General features: G+C 45.4%; 2 protein-coding genes across 2 annotated transcripts in view; both read left to right on the top strand.

Annotated features, from left to right (window-relative positions):
* Positions 1 to 3,435, top strand: part of LOC110522658 (PIN2 (TERF1) interacting telomerase inhibitor 1) — a 60,361-nt gene extending 56,926 nt beyond the window's left edge. Inside the window, exon 7 of the mRNA XM_021601137.3 lies at positions 1,150 to 3,435. Coding sequence (XP_021456812.3) covers positions 1,150 to 2,127 — 978 coding nt within the window. The 3' untranslated portion in view covers positions 2,128 to 3,435. The remainder of the gene's footprint in view (positions 1 to 1,149) is intronic.
* Positions 3,436 to 9,810: 6,375 nt separating this feature from the next.
* Positions 9,811 to 13,295, top strand: LOC149984191 (uncharacterized). The gene has a single exon (XM_090233317.1). It carries the CDS (start codon positions 11,135 to 11,137, stop codon positions 11,996 to 11,998), a length of 864 nt encoding a protein of 287 aa, XP_090089443.1. The 5' UTR covers positions 9,811 to 11,134; the 3' UTR covers positions 11,999 to 13,295.
* The last annotated feature ends 1,257 nt before the right edge of the window (positions 13,296 to 14,552 follow it).

The following is a 14,552-nucleotide window of genomic DNA, read 5'->3' as shown; positions in this document are numbered from 1 at the left end:
ATGTACTTTAGGTTGTGTCCCATTGGCTGGATGTACTTTAGGTTGTGTCCCATTGGCTGGATGTACTTCAGGTTGTGTCCCATTGGCTGGATGTACTTTAGGTTGTGTCCCATTGGCTGGATGTACTTTAGGTTGTGGACCATTCTTGATATAAACGGGAAACAGTTGGAAACGGGAAACCGGTGTGCCTGGCACCTACCATAGACGGGATGCAAAGACTCCCTTAGCAACTCCTACAAAAAAAACTTGTCTTCTAATTGAAACCAATAGAAGCCGAACGCTTCAGGGAACTATACTGTCAAGATCTCACGTTCTCTATTTTATTTTTGTTGTACACTGGTGAGCTGTTCTGAAAGCCCAACAGTGCTGCAATGTGACGATGTCACTGGGACATGTACAGAAGACCAGTTCATTGACCGTCAGTGGTTGTGGAGGTGAGATGTAGAGACTGGGGGGGGGGTGTTGACTGTTTTAAAGGGTCAGTGCAGACAAACACTTGTTTTTTTTTTCCCCCCCTGTTTAAAAATATACATATATTTCCACCCGGAGGTTGAAAACAACACTTTGAAATTGTGGAAATTATTGTCAGGGCCTTTTTAGTGTAAGAGCTTTTTTGGTGGGTTGGGAAAAGGTTGTAATTTCAGCCTGGTCAGGTGGGATGGAGTTTTTGGACCAGAGCATGACATCACAATCGGATTATTCTGACCAATGAATGACCAGTCATCTTTAATTTGCATATGACGGGTGGTAGTTACTAGAACAGTTGTATTCAAACATTTTTTTATTCTAATGACCCCCTCCCCCTTTCACTTCAACAAATAACTTATGTTTTCATCTCGTCAAAATGAAGAGTCTGCTTTTAGAGTCTACACAATGCTATCCGCCAATCAGGGCCGTGTATGTAAATATATTTACATTTGTGTCAACACTCTCACCCAATCAGACCTGAGCATTTAATGGCAAAAGGTGGCTCAGGGGAAATCTATTATTACAAGTATATATTTATTTGTTATTTTTCATGAAATAAATGCACACAGTGATTTTATTAGACATACCAGTGATTATGTAAAGTGGTAGACAGTAGGGGGACATAAAACTATTCTTACTTTTACATTTCTAATGTGTTTCTATATGTCTCTGTATCTGTAGGAGAGCAGTGGGCCAGACTCCCAGGGAATGAACGAGAAGGAGACCAGGGCAGTTACAGCACCAGCTACAAAGGTTACGACCCCTGAACCTGATGTAGAGGCCATCACCAAGACAGTCACCAGCAACCTCTCCATGCAGGAGTACTTTGCCCAGCGGATGGCTCAGCTGAAAAGGGGTCGTGGCGAGGCTCCCACTGCAACCTCATCACCAGAGACCAGTGATACGCAGCAAGTCCCGGCTGATTTTGTCCCTGACCACACAGAGGAACTCACGTCAAAGAAGAAGAAGAAGAAGAAGAGGAGAAAGAGAGAGAGGGAAGAGGATGACGTGGTGGTGGTGAAGGAAGAGTGTGTCGTAGATCCCGTGTCGGAGGGGCGCGAGAAGAAGAGAAAGGGGGAGAGGGAAGAGGATGACGTGGTGGTGATGAAGGAAGAGTGTGTCGTAGCTCCCGTGTCGGAGGGGCGCGAGAAGAAGAGAAAGGGGGAGAGGGAAGAGGATGACGTGGTGGTGGTGAAGCAAGAGTGTGTCGTAGCTCCCGTGTTGGAGGGGCGCGAGAAGAAGAGAAAGGGGGAGAGGGAAGAGGATGACGTGGTGGTGGTGAAGGAAGAGTGTGTCGTAGCTCCCGTGTCGGAGGGGCGCGAGAAGAAGAGAAAGGGGGAGAGGGAAGAGGATGACGTGGTGGTGGTGGTGAAGGAAGAGTGTGTCGTAGCTCCCGTGTCGGAGGGGCGCGAGAAGAAGAGACAGAGAAAGCGGGCGGAGAAAGAGGTGTTGGCTGAAGACTGCAGCGCCACCACTGGCGTGGAGCAGAACTACCAGGACCGCCAAATAGTAGACTTAACAACGGAGTGTGAGGTTGTAAATAAGAAATGGGGGGAGGAGGTGGTTGTCGTGGAGGATGAGGTGATCGCGGTAAAAGAGAAGAAATCTAAAAAGGACAAGAAGAAGAAGAAGAAGAGAACAGATCTACATTCTTTGTAGAACTATTAGAACCGTCTTCTCTTGAACGGTCGTCTCAAATGGCACCCTAATCCCTTTGTAGTGCACTACTCCCATATGGCTCTGATACAAAGTAGTGCACTATATATTATTATAGAGAGAGAATAGGGTGCCGTTTGGGATGCACAATAGTCCTCGGGTTTCTGTGTTACAGTACAGTAGGCCTCTGTTCAAACATGAAAGAACTGGGTCTATGCACAGAGTGATTCTCATCGGGTAGTTTTGGACTGAATATCTGCTGTAAAGAATCTAGGTGGTCCTACGTTTCTGGAGCCATTCAGGATGAGTTTGGTGCTTTCCCAGAGATACACTTTTAGAATGATCATTGTGACTCTATGTTCTCTGGATGCCCCCTGTAGTCTCCCTGTAGTCTCTGCCTTCTGTAGTCTCCCTAAAGTCTCCCTGTAGTCTCTGCCCCCTGTAGTCTCCCTGTAGTCTCCCTGTGGTCTCCCTGTGGTCTCTGCTCCCTGTAGTCTCCCTGTAGTCTCTGCTCCCTGTAGTCTCCCCGTAGTCTCTGCTCCCTGTAGTCTCCCCGTAGTCTCCCCGTAGTCTCCCTGTAGTCTCCCTGTAGTCTCCCCGTAGTCTCTGCTCCCCGTAGTCTCCCTGTAGTCTCCCTAAAGTCTCCCTGTAGTCTCTGCCCCCTGTAGTCTCCCTGTAGTCTCCCTGTGGTCTCTGCTCCCTGTAGTCTCCCTGTAGTCTCTGCTCCCTGTAGTCTCCCCGTAGTCTCTGCTCCCTGTAGTCTCCCCGTAGTCTCCCTGTAGTCTCCCTGTAGTCTCCCCATAGTCTCTGCTCCCTGTAGTCTCCCTGTAGTCTCCCTAAAGTCTCCCTGTAGTCTCTGCCCCCTGTAGTCTCCCTGTAGTCTCCCTGTAGTCTCTGCTCCCTGTAGTCTCCCTAAAGTCTCCCTGTAGTCTGTGTATGATGATCTTTGATGAATTGGTATTAGACAGCCATTCTAAAACAGGATCGGGGGCGAATTCTAAAACAGGACAGGGGGCCATTCTAAAACGGGACAGGGGGCCATTCTAAAACGGGACAGGGGGCCATTCTAAAACAGGACAGGGGGCCATTCTAAAACAGGACAGGGGGCCATTCTAAAACGGGACAGGGGGCCATTCTAAAACAGGACAGGGGGCCATTCTAAAACAGGACAGGGGGCCATTCTAAAACAGGACAGGGGGTCTTGTAGAAATGAATTGATGTGTGTTTGATTTCATAATAACGTGTTCTCTTTTTAATCAGATGAAATCAAGCTGTCAATGTTCCCGATCAATAAATCAAACTCAAATGAAAGCTGTTTTTTTATTTTTTATTTTTTATCTGTTGAAGAATTTCTAGATTGGCTTTTTGCCAATCAATCTGACATGAAATACATCCAGAACCTAGGACATTAACGTATGTATGTAGTGTTTCTACTGATTTCTCTGAAACTCCAATCACCTTATCAATCCATGAACTGCCTCGTCTCGTGTTTATATTGATCCGCTACAGTTGTCTTTCAGTTGGCTACTAAAATAAATAGTTTAAACACGTGTCAGGGTGTAACTTGTTGAACAGGACATGACTTGTCTATATGTACACTACCGTGACAAAAGTTTGGGGATCACTTAGAAATGTCCTTGTTTTCCATGAAAACATACATGAAATGAGTTGCAAAATGAACAGGAAATATAGTGAAGACGTTGACATGGTTATAAATAATGATTTTTAATTGAAATAATAATTGTGTCCTTCAAACGTTTGCTTTCATCAAATTACAGCCTTGCAGACCTTTGGTGTTCTAGTTGTCAATTTGTTGAGGTAATCTGAAGAGATTTCACCCCATGCATCCTGAAGCCCCTCCCACAAGTTGGACTGGCTTGATGGGCAAGCTGCTCCCACAACAGATCAATAGGGTTGAGATCCGGTGACTGTGCTGGCCACTCCATTATAGACAGAATACCAGCTGACTGCTTCTTCCCTAAATAGTTCTTGCATAGTTTGGAGCTGTGCTTTGGGTCATTGTCCTGTTGTAGGAAGAAATTGGCTCCAATTAAGCGCCGTCCACAGGGCATGTCATGGCGTTGAAAAATGGAGTGATAGCCTTCCTTCTTCAAGATCCCTTTGACCCTGAACAAATCTCCCACTTTACCACCACCAAAGCACCCCCAGACCATCACCCCCAGACCATCACATTGCCTCCACCATGTTGGTGGTGTCAAGAACTCATCCAGCATCTTTTCATTTTTTCTGTGTCACGAATGTTCTTCTTTGTGATCTGAACACCTCAAACTTAGATTTGTCTGTCCATAACACTTTTTTTCCCAATCTTCCTCTGTCCAGTGTCTGTGTTCTTTTGCCCATCTTAATATTTTCATTTTATTGGCCAGTCTGAGATATGGCTTTTTCTTTGCAACTCTGCCTATAAGGCCATCGTCCCGGAGTCGCCTCTTCACTGTTGACATTGAGACTGGTGTTTTGCGGGTACTATTTAATGAAGCTGCTAGTTGAGGACTTGTGAGGCGTCTGTATCTCAAAATAGACACTCTAATGTCCTTGTCCTCTTGCTCAGTTGTGCACCGGGGCCTCCCACTCTTTCTATTCTGGTTAGGGCCAGTTTGCGCTGTTCTGTGAAGGGAGTAGTACACAGCGTTGTACCAGATCTTCAGTTTATTTGAAATTTCTCGCATGGAATAGCCTTCATTTCTCAGAACAAGAATAGACTGACGAGTTTCAGAAGAAAGTTATTTATTTCTGGCCATTTTAAGCCTGTAATCGAACCCACAAATGCTGATGCTCCAGATACTCAACTAGTCTAAAGAAGGCCAGTTTTATTGCTTCTTTAATGAGCACAACAGTTTTCAGCTGTGCTAACATAATTGCACAAGGGTTTTCTAATGATCAATTAACCTTTTTAAAATAATAAACTTGGATTAGCTAACACAACGTGCCATTGGAACATAGGAGTGATGGTTGCTGATAATGGACCTCTGTTCATCTATGTAGATATTCCATTAAAAATCAGCCGTTTCACTGCGGTCTGTGTTTGTCTAGTCGTTGAAACAACAGGCGTCATCAATAGCTACCCGTAACGATCTACCCGTAACGATCTACCCGTAACAATCTACCCTTAATCATCTACCCTTAATCATCTACCGTAACGATCTACCCGTAACAATCTACCCTTAATCATCTACCCTTAATCATCTACCGTAACGATCTACCCGTAACTATCTACCCTTAATCATCTACCGTAACAATCTACCCGTAACGATCTACCCGTAACGATCTACCCGTAACCATCTACCAGTAACCATCTACCCGTAACCATCTACCCGTAACCATCTACCCGTAACCATCTACCCGTAATCATCTACCCGTAACCATCTACCCGTAACCATCTACCGTAACACCGTACCGAAACCATCTACCCGTAATCATCTACCGTAACACCGTACCGAAACCATCTAGCCGTAACCATCTACCGTAACACCGTACCGAAACCATCTAGCCGTAACCATCTACTGTAACACCATACCGAAACCATCTACCCGTAACCATCTACCCGTAATCATCTACCGTAACACCGTACCGAAACCATCTACCTGTAATCATCTACCCGTAACCATCTACCCGTACCCATCTACCGTAACACCGTACCGAAACCATCTAGCCGTTAGGGTGGTAAAAGTTGATGTGCAGTTTGATTTTAAACAATAAGCAGTCATCAACTTGACAGCCACACTGGCACCTTAAATAGACAATCTGTGGTTGTCACATCCATTTTGGGACTTTTCAACGAATGATGTACTGTATACCCATTTGATTCTTGAAGAATATAATTTATAAATGCCTCATGAGCTTTTTTTGAGAGGTGTGTGTGTGTGTATAACATTTCTCCAGCTGTTTATTAAATCAGTTGAATGGGGGACCACCATTGTCCCAGATTGTGCGAAAACAGTCCTGCATGTTGGCCCTTTGCCTCACATCCTACAACCAAACAATAAATGTCCTGCATTTTATCAACAAATTCAAACACCACTATTTTTTTTTTGTGGGGGAGGTTTTGTCCCGTATTTAAGTTAGACTTTCCAACTCGTCACATTGTGCTCTTGAAAATATATACACTCACCAGATGGTTTATCAGTGGTGGAAAAAGTACCCAATTGTCATACTTGAGTAAAAGTAAAGATACCTTAATAGAAAATGAATCAAGTAAAAGTGAAAGTCACCCAGCCAAATACCTCTTGAATAAAAGTCTACAAGTATTTGGTTTTAAATATACTTCAAATTCCTTATATTAAGCAAACCAGACGGCACAATTTTATTTTTTTTATTTTTTTATTTAATGATAGCCACTAACTCTCTGACATAATTTATAAACAGAGCATTTGTGTTTCGTGAGTCTGCCAGATCAGAGGCAGTAGGGACAACCAGGGATGTTCTCTGTTTAGTGAGTCCTCCAGATCAGAGGCAGTAGGGATGACCAGGGATGTTCTCTGTTTAGTGAGTCTGCCAGATCAGAGGCAGTAGGGAGGACCAGGGATGTTCTCTGTTTAGTGAGTCCTCCAGATCAGAGGCAGTAGGGATGACCAGGGATGTTCTCTGTTTAGTGAGTCCTCCAGATCAGAGGCAGTAGGGAGGACCAGGGATGTTCTCTGTTTAGTGAGTACTCCATATCAGAGGCAGTAGGGAGGACCAGGGATGTTCTCTGTTTAGTGAGTCCTCCATATCAGAGGCAGTAGGGATGACCAGGGATGTTCTCTGTTTAGTGAGTCCTCCAGATCAGAGGCAGTAGTGATGACCAGGGATGTTCTCTGTTTAGTGAGTCCTCCAGATCAGAGGCAGTAGGGATGACCAGGGATGTTCTCTGTTTAGTGAGTCCTCCATATCAGAGGCAGTAGGGAGGACCAGGGATGTTCTCTGTTTAGTGAGTCCTCCATATCAGAGGCAGTAGGGAGGACCAGGGATGTTCTCTGTTTAGTGAGTCCTCCATATCAGAGGCAGTAGGGAGGACCAGGGATGTTCTCTGTTTAGTGAGTCCTCCAGATCAGAGGCAGTAGGGAGGACCAGGGATGTTCTCTGTTTAGTGAGTCCTCCATATCAGAGGCAGTAGGGAGGACCAGGGATGTTCTCTGTTTAGTGAGTCCTCCATATCAGAGGCAGTAGGGATGACCAGGGATGTTCTCTGTTTAGTGAGTCCTCCAGATCAGAGGCAGTAGGGAGGACCAGGGATGTTCTCTGTTTAGTGAGTCCTCCAGATCAGAGACAGTAGGGATGACCAGGGATGTTCTCTGTTTAGTGAGTCCTATATATATATATATATATATATATATATATATATATATATATATATATATATATATATATATATATATATATAAATATAAATATATATATATATATAAATATAAATAAATAGTAAAGTACAGAAACCCCCCAAAAACTACTTAAGTAGTACTTTAAAGTATTTTTACTTAAGTACTTTACACCGTAACAGTTTACTAGGTACACTAACCCGTTCTCGAAAATGGATCGCTCCAACAGCTAGTGAGTCACGAGGCCGTGGCTTGCTATATAAAGCAGGCAGACAGGCATCGAGGCATTCAGTTACTGTTCCATTGAACGTTAGAATGGGCAAAACCAGTGACCGACTGTGGTATGATCATTTATTCTGTCTTTTCTAGTGGATGATATTGAAACAATTGTAACCAGCTCTTTATTGCGGCAGTAGCCTAGTGGTTAGAGTGTAGAGGCGGCAGGATAGCCTAGTGGTTAGAGTGTAGAGGCGGCAGGATAGCCTAGTGGTTAGAGTGTAGAGGCGGCAGGATAGCCTAGTGGTTAGAGTGTAGAGGCGGCAGGATAGCCTAGTGGTTAGAGTGTAGAGGCGGCAGGGTAGCCTAGTGGTTAGAGTGTAGAGGCGGCAGGATAGCCTAGTGGTTAGAGTGTAGAGGCGGCAGGATAGCCTAGTGGTTAGAGTGGAGGGGCGGCAGGGTAGCCTAGTGGTTAGAGTGTAGAGGCGGCAGGATAGCCTAGTGGTTAGAGTGTAGGGGCGGCAGGGTAGCCTAGTGGTTAGAGTGTAGAGGCGGCAGGGTAGCCTAGTGGTTAGAGTGGAGGGGCGGCAGGATAGCCTAGTGGTTAGAGTGGAGGGGCGGCAGGGTAGCCTAGTGGTTAGAGTGTAGAGGCGGCAGAGTAGCCTAGTGGTTAGAGTGTAGGGGCGGCAGGGTAGCCTAGTGGTTAGAGTGTAGAGGCGGCAGGGTAGCCTAGTGGTTAGAGTGTAGAGGCGGCAGAGTAGCCTAGTGGTTAGAGTGTAGAGGCGGCAGAGTAGCCTAGTGGTTAGAGTGTAGAGGCGGCAGAGTAGCCTAGTGGTTAGAGTGTAGAGGCGGCAGGATAGCCTAGTGGTTAGAGTGGAGAGGCGGCAGGGTAGCCTAGTGGTTAGAGTGGAGAGGCGGCAGGGTAGCCTAGTGGTTAGAGTGGAGGGGCGGCAGGGTAGCCTAGTGGTTAGAGTGTGGAGGCGGCAGGGTAGCCTAGTGGTTAGAGTGTGGAGGCGGCAGGGTAGCCTAGTGGTTAGAGTGTGGAGGCGGCAGGGTAGCCTAGTGGTTAGAGTGTAGGGGGAGCAGGGTAGCCTAGTGGTTAGAGTGTGGAGGCGGCAGGGTAGCCTAGTGGTTAGAGCGTTGGACTAGTAACCGAAAGGTTGCAAGTTCGAATCCCTGAGCTGACAAGGTACAAATCTATCATTCTGCCCCTGAACAGGCAGTTAACCCACTGTTCCCCGGTAGGCCGTCTTTGAAAATAAGAATTTGTTCTTAACTGACTTGCCTAGTTAAATAAAGATAAAATAAATAAAATTGCATGTTTGGGAAAGAGAGATACTTTGAACAAGGAATCGGCGTTTCTTAGTAATCTACTGGAGAATCGTTTTGGTTTGAAGTGAGACTTTTGTATAGGGTGAAGCTTTAAGTGAGAGGTTTAATGATTTTAAATATTTAATCATCTCAGGACTCATCCCGATTTACATAATATCAAAATACCAACCCCCCCAAAAAAATCAAACATCCCATTGTTCAGCTCAAATCATTTATTTGTTTTTGTCCGCTGGATCAATGTATACGTCCTCAGAACACTACCCTCCCTTTCCTGTGTGGGATAGTATCGACTATAATCTGTGTTCTGGTTGGTCGAGGACAGAGATTAATGACCAGTAGAATGCTTGCTTTAATCCCATGTGGCCTAACCAAGAGGAATCTGTAAATCTTGCAATATTCCCGAATTGCTTAAGTTAACCAGCTGCATGAACAAAGAGCGAAGAAAGAAAAAATAACCATACTGGCCTTGTACCCTATATAGTGCACCAGGTTCTGGTCAAAAGTAGTACACTATTTAGGGAATAGGGTGCTATTTGGGATTCAGACACAGAGAATATATATTGCTGTATGTATATGAATACATTAACATAAGGGAGTGAAGCTGACTTCAGAGCCAGAGGAAATGGGAATGTCATTTCCCCCCCCCCCCCTGCAAATATCAGAGGAGAAAGAACCCTGTGAGTTTACAAAACATTAGGAACACCTTCCTGATATTGCGTTGCCCTCCAGGACAGACTCAATTCGTCAGGGGACTTCTATAAGGTGTCAAAAGTTCCACTGGGGTAGTGGCCCATCGTTGACTCGTATGCTTCTCGCAGTTGTGTCCCATTGGCTGGATGTACTTTAGGTTGTGTCCCATTGGCTGGATGTACTTTAGGTTGTGGACCATTGGCTGGATGTACTTTAGGTTGTGTCCCATTGGCTGGATGTACTTTAGGTTGTGGACCATTGGCTGGATGTACTTTAGGTTGTGTCCCATTGGCTGGATGTACTTTAGGTTGTGTCCCATTGGCTGGATGTACTTTAGGTTGTGTCCCATTGGCTGGATGTACTTCAGGTTGTGGACCATTCTTGATACAAACGGGAAACAGTTGATTGTGTAAACCCTAGGAGAGGTGCAGTTCTCGACACACTCAAACCGGTGTGCCTGGCACCTACCATAGACGGGGTGCAAAGACTCCCTTAGCAACTCCCTTAGCAACACCAAAAAAAAAACGTGTCTTCTAATTGAAACCAATAGAAGCCGAAAGCTTCAGGGAACTATACTGTCAAGATCTCACATTCTCTATTTTATTTGTGTTGTACACTGGTGAGCTGTTCTGAAAGCCCAACAGTGCTGCAATGTGACGATGTCACTGGGACATGTACAGAAGACCAGTTCATTGACCGTCAGTGGTTGTGGAGGTGAGATGTAGAGACTGGGGAGGTGTTGACTGTTTTAAAGGGTCAGTGCAGACAAACACTTGTTTTCTTTTTCCCCCCCTGTTTAAAAATATACATATATTTCCACCCGGAGGTTGAAAACAACACTTTGAAATTGTGGAAATTATTGTCAGGGCCTTTTTAGTGTAAGAGCTTTTTTGGTGGGGTGGGAAAAGGTTGTAATTTCAGCCTGGGCAGGTGGGATGGAGTTTTTGGACCAGAGCATGACATCACAATCGGATTATTCTGACCAATGAATGACCAGTCATCTTTAATTTGCATATGACGGGTGGTAGTTACTAGAACAGTTGTATTCAAACATTTTTAAATTCTAATGACCCCCCCCCCCCCCATTTCACTTCAACAAATAACTTATGTTTTCATCTCGTCAAAATGAAGAGTCTGCTTTTAGAGTCTACACAATGCTATCCGCCAATCAGGGCCGTGTATGTAAATATATTTACATTTGTGTCAACACTCTCACCCAATCAGACCTGAGCATTTAATGGCAAAAGGTGGCTCAGGGGAAATCTATTATTACAAGTATATATTTATTTGTTATTTTTCATGAAATAAATGCACACAGTGATTTTATTAGACATACCAGTGATTATGTAAAGTGGTAGACAGTAGGGGGACATAAAACTATTCTTACTTTTACATTTCTAATGTGTTTCTATATGTCTCTGTATCTGTAGGAGAGCAGTGGGCCAGACTCCCAGGGAATGAACGAGAAGGAGACCAGGGCAGTTACAGCACCAGCTACAAAGGTTACGACCCCTGAACCTGATGTAGAGGCCATCACCAAGACAGTCACCAGCAACCTCTCCATGCAGGAGTACTTTGCCCAGCGGATGGCTCAGCTGAAAAAGGGTCGTGGCGAGGCTCCCACTTCAACCTCATCACCAGAGACCAGTGATACGCAGCAAGTCCCGGCTGATTTTGTCCCTGACCACACAGAGGAACTCACGTCAAAGAAGAAGAAGAAGAAGAAGAGGAGAAAGAGAGAGAGGGAAGAGGATGACGTGGTGGTGGTGAAGGAAGAGTGTGTCGTAGATCCCGTGTCGGAGGGGCGCGAGAAGAAGAGAAAGGGGGAGAGGGAAGAGGATGACGTGGTGGTGGTGAAGCAAGAGTGTGTCGTAGCTCCCGTGTCGGAGGGGCGCGAGAAGAAGAGAAAGGGGGAGAGGGAAGAGGATGACGTGGTGGTGGTGAAGGAAGAGTGTGTCGTAGCTCCCGTGTCGGAGGGGCGCGAGAAGAAGAGAAAGGGGGAGAGGGAAGAGGATGACGTGGTGGTGGTGGTGAAGGAAGAGTGTGTCGTAGCTCCCGTGTCGGAGGGGCGCGAGAAGAAGAGACAGAGAAAGCGGGCGGAGAAAGAGGTGTTGGCTGAAGACTGCAGCGCCACCACTGGCGTGGAGCAGAACTACCAGGACCGCCAAATAGTAGACTTAACAACGGAGTGTGAGGTTGTAAATAAGAAATGGGGGGAGGAGGTGGTTGTCGTGGAGGATGAGGTGATCGCGGTAAAAGAGAAGAAATCTAAAAAGGACAAGAAGAAGAAGAAGAAGAGAACAGATCTACATTCTTTGTAGAACTATTAGAACCGTCTTCTCTTGAACGGTCGTCTCAAATGGCACCCTAATCCCTTTGTAGTGCACTACTCCCATATGGCTCTGATACAAAGTAGTGCACTATATATTATTATAGAGAGAGAATAGGGTGCCGTTTGGGATGCACAATAGTCCTCGGGTTTCTGTGTTACAGTACAGTAGGCCTCTGTTCATACATGAAAGAACTGGGTCTATGCACAGAGTGATTCTCATCGGGTAGTTTTGGACTGAATATCTGCTGTAAAGAATCTAGGTGGTCCTACGTTTCTGGAGCCATTCAGGATGAGTTTGGTGCTTTCCCAGAGATACACTTTTAGAATGATCATTGTGACTCTATGTTCTCTGGATGCCCCCTGTAGTCTCCCTGTAGTCTCTGCCTTCTGTAGTCTCCCTAAAGTCTCCCTGTAGTCTCTGCCCCCTGTAGTCTCCCTGTAGTCTCCCTGTGGTCTCCCTGTGGTCTCTGCTCCCTGTAGTCTCCCTGTAGTCTCTGCTCCCTGTAGTCTCCCCGTAGTCTCTGCTCCCTGTAGTCTCCCCGTAGTCTCCCCGTAGTCTCCCTGTAGTCTCCCCGTAGTCTCTGCTCCCCGTAGTCTCCCTGTAGTCTCCCTAAAGTCTCCCTGTAGTCTCTGCCCCCTGTAGTCTCCCTGTAGTCTCCCTGTGGTCTCTGCTCCCTGTAGTCTCCCTGTAGTCTCTGCTCCCTGTAGTCTCCCCGTAGTCTCTGCTCCCTGTAGTCTCCCTGTAGTCTCCCTGTAGTCTCCCTGTAGTCTCCCCATAGTCTCTGCTCCCCGTAGTCTCCCTGTAGTCTCCCTAAAGTCTCCCTGTAGTCTCTGCCCCCTGTAGTCTCCCTGTAGTCTCCCTGTAGTCTCTGCTCCCTGTAGTCTCCCTAAAGTCTCCCTGTAGTCTGTGTATGATGATCTTTGATGAATTGGTATTAGACAGCCATTCTAAAACAGGATCGGGGGCGAATTCTAAAACAGGACAGGGGGCCATTCTAAAATGGGACAGGGGGCCATTCTAAAACGGGACAGGGGGCCATTCTAAAACAGGACAGGGGGCCATTCTAAAACAGGACAGGGGGCCATTCTAAAACGGGACAGGGGGCCATTCTAAAACAGGACAGGGGGCCATTCTAAAACAGGACAGGGGGCCATTCTAAAACAGGACAGGGGGTCTTGTAGAAATGAATTGATGTGTGTTTGATTTCATAATAACGTGTTCTCTTTTTAATCAGATGAAATCAAGCTGTCAATGTTCCCGATCAATAAATCAAACTCAAATGAAAGCTGTTTTTTTTTTATTTATTTTTTATCTGTTGAAGAATTTCTAGATTGGCTTTTTGCCAATCAATCTGACATGAAATACATCCAGAACCTAGGACATTAACGTATGTATGTAGTGTTTCTACTGATTTCTCTGAAACTCCAATCACCTTATCAATCCATGAACTGCCTCGTCTCGTGTTTATATTGATCCGCTACAGTTGTCTTTCAGTTGGCTACTAAAATAAATAGTTTAAACACGTGTCAGGGTGTAACTTGTTGAACAGGACATGACTTGTCTATATGTACACTACCGTGACAAAAGTTTGGGGATCACTTAGAAATGTCCTTGTTTTCCATGAAAACATACATGAAATGAGTTGCAAAATGAACAGGAAATATAGTGAAGACGTTGACATGGTTATAAATAATGATTTTTAATTGAAATAATAATTGTGTCCTTCAAACGTTTGCTTTCATCAAATTACAGCCTTGCAGACCTTTGGTGTTCTAGTTGTCAATTTGTTGAGGTAATCTGAAGAGATTTCACCCCATGCATCCTGAAGCCCCTCCCACAAGTTGGACTGGCTTGATGGGCAAGCTGCTCCCACAACAGATCAATAGGGTTGAGATCCGGTGACTGTGCTGGCCACTCCATTATAGACAGAATACCAGCTGACTGCTTCTTCCCTAAATAGTTCTTGCATAGTTTGGAGCTGTGCTTTGGGTCATTGTCCTGTTGTAGGAAGAAATTGGCTCCAATTAAGCGCCGTCCACAGGGCATGTCATGGCGTTGAAAAATGGAGTGATAGCCTTCCTTCTTCAAGATCCCTTTGACCCTGAACAAATCTCCCACTTTACCACCACCAAAGCACCCCCAGACCATCACCCCCAGACCATCACATTGCCTCCACCATGTTGGTGGTGTCAAGAACTCATCCAGCATCTTTTCATTTTTTCTGTGTCACGAATGTTCTTCTTTGTGATCTGAACACCTCAAACTTAGATTTGTCTGTCCATAACACTTTTTTTCCCAATCTTCCTCTGTCCAGTGTCTGTGTTCTTTTGCCCATCTTAATATTTTCATTTTATTGGCCAGTCTGAGATATGGCTTTTTCTTTGCAACTCTGCCTATAAGGCCATCGTCCCGGAGTCGCCTCTTCACTGTTGACATTGAGACTGGTGTTTTGCGGGTACTATTTAATGAAGCTGCTAGTTGAGGACTTGTGAGGCGTCTGTATCTCAAAATAGACACTCTAATGTCCTTGTCCTCTTGCTCA

Source organism: Oncorhynchus mykiss, chromosome 4 (genome assembly GCF_057628025.1).
Source record: "Oncorhynchus mykiss isolate SJ-2025 chromosome 4, ASM5762802v1, whole genome shotgun sequence".
NCBI classification, from domain to species: domain Eukaryota; kingdom Metazoa; phylum Chordata; class Actinopteri; order Salmoniformes; family Salmonidae; genus Oncorhynchus; species Oncorhynchus mykiss.
The sequence above is the reverse complement of the archived record's forward strand: the minus strand, read 5'-3'. Positions and strand labels throughout refer to the sequence as shown.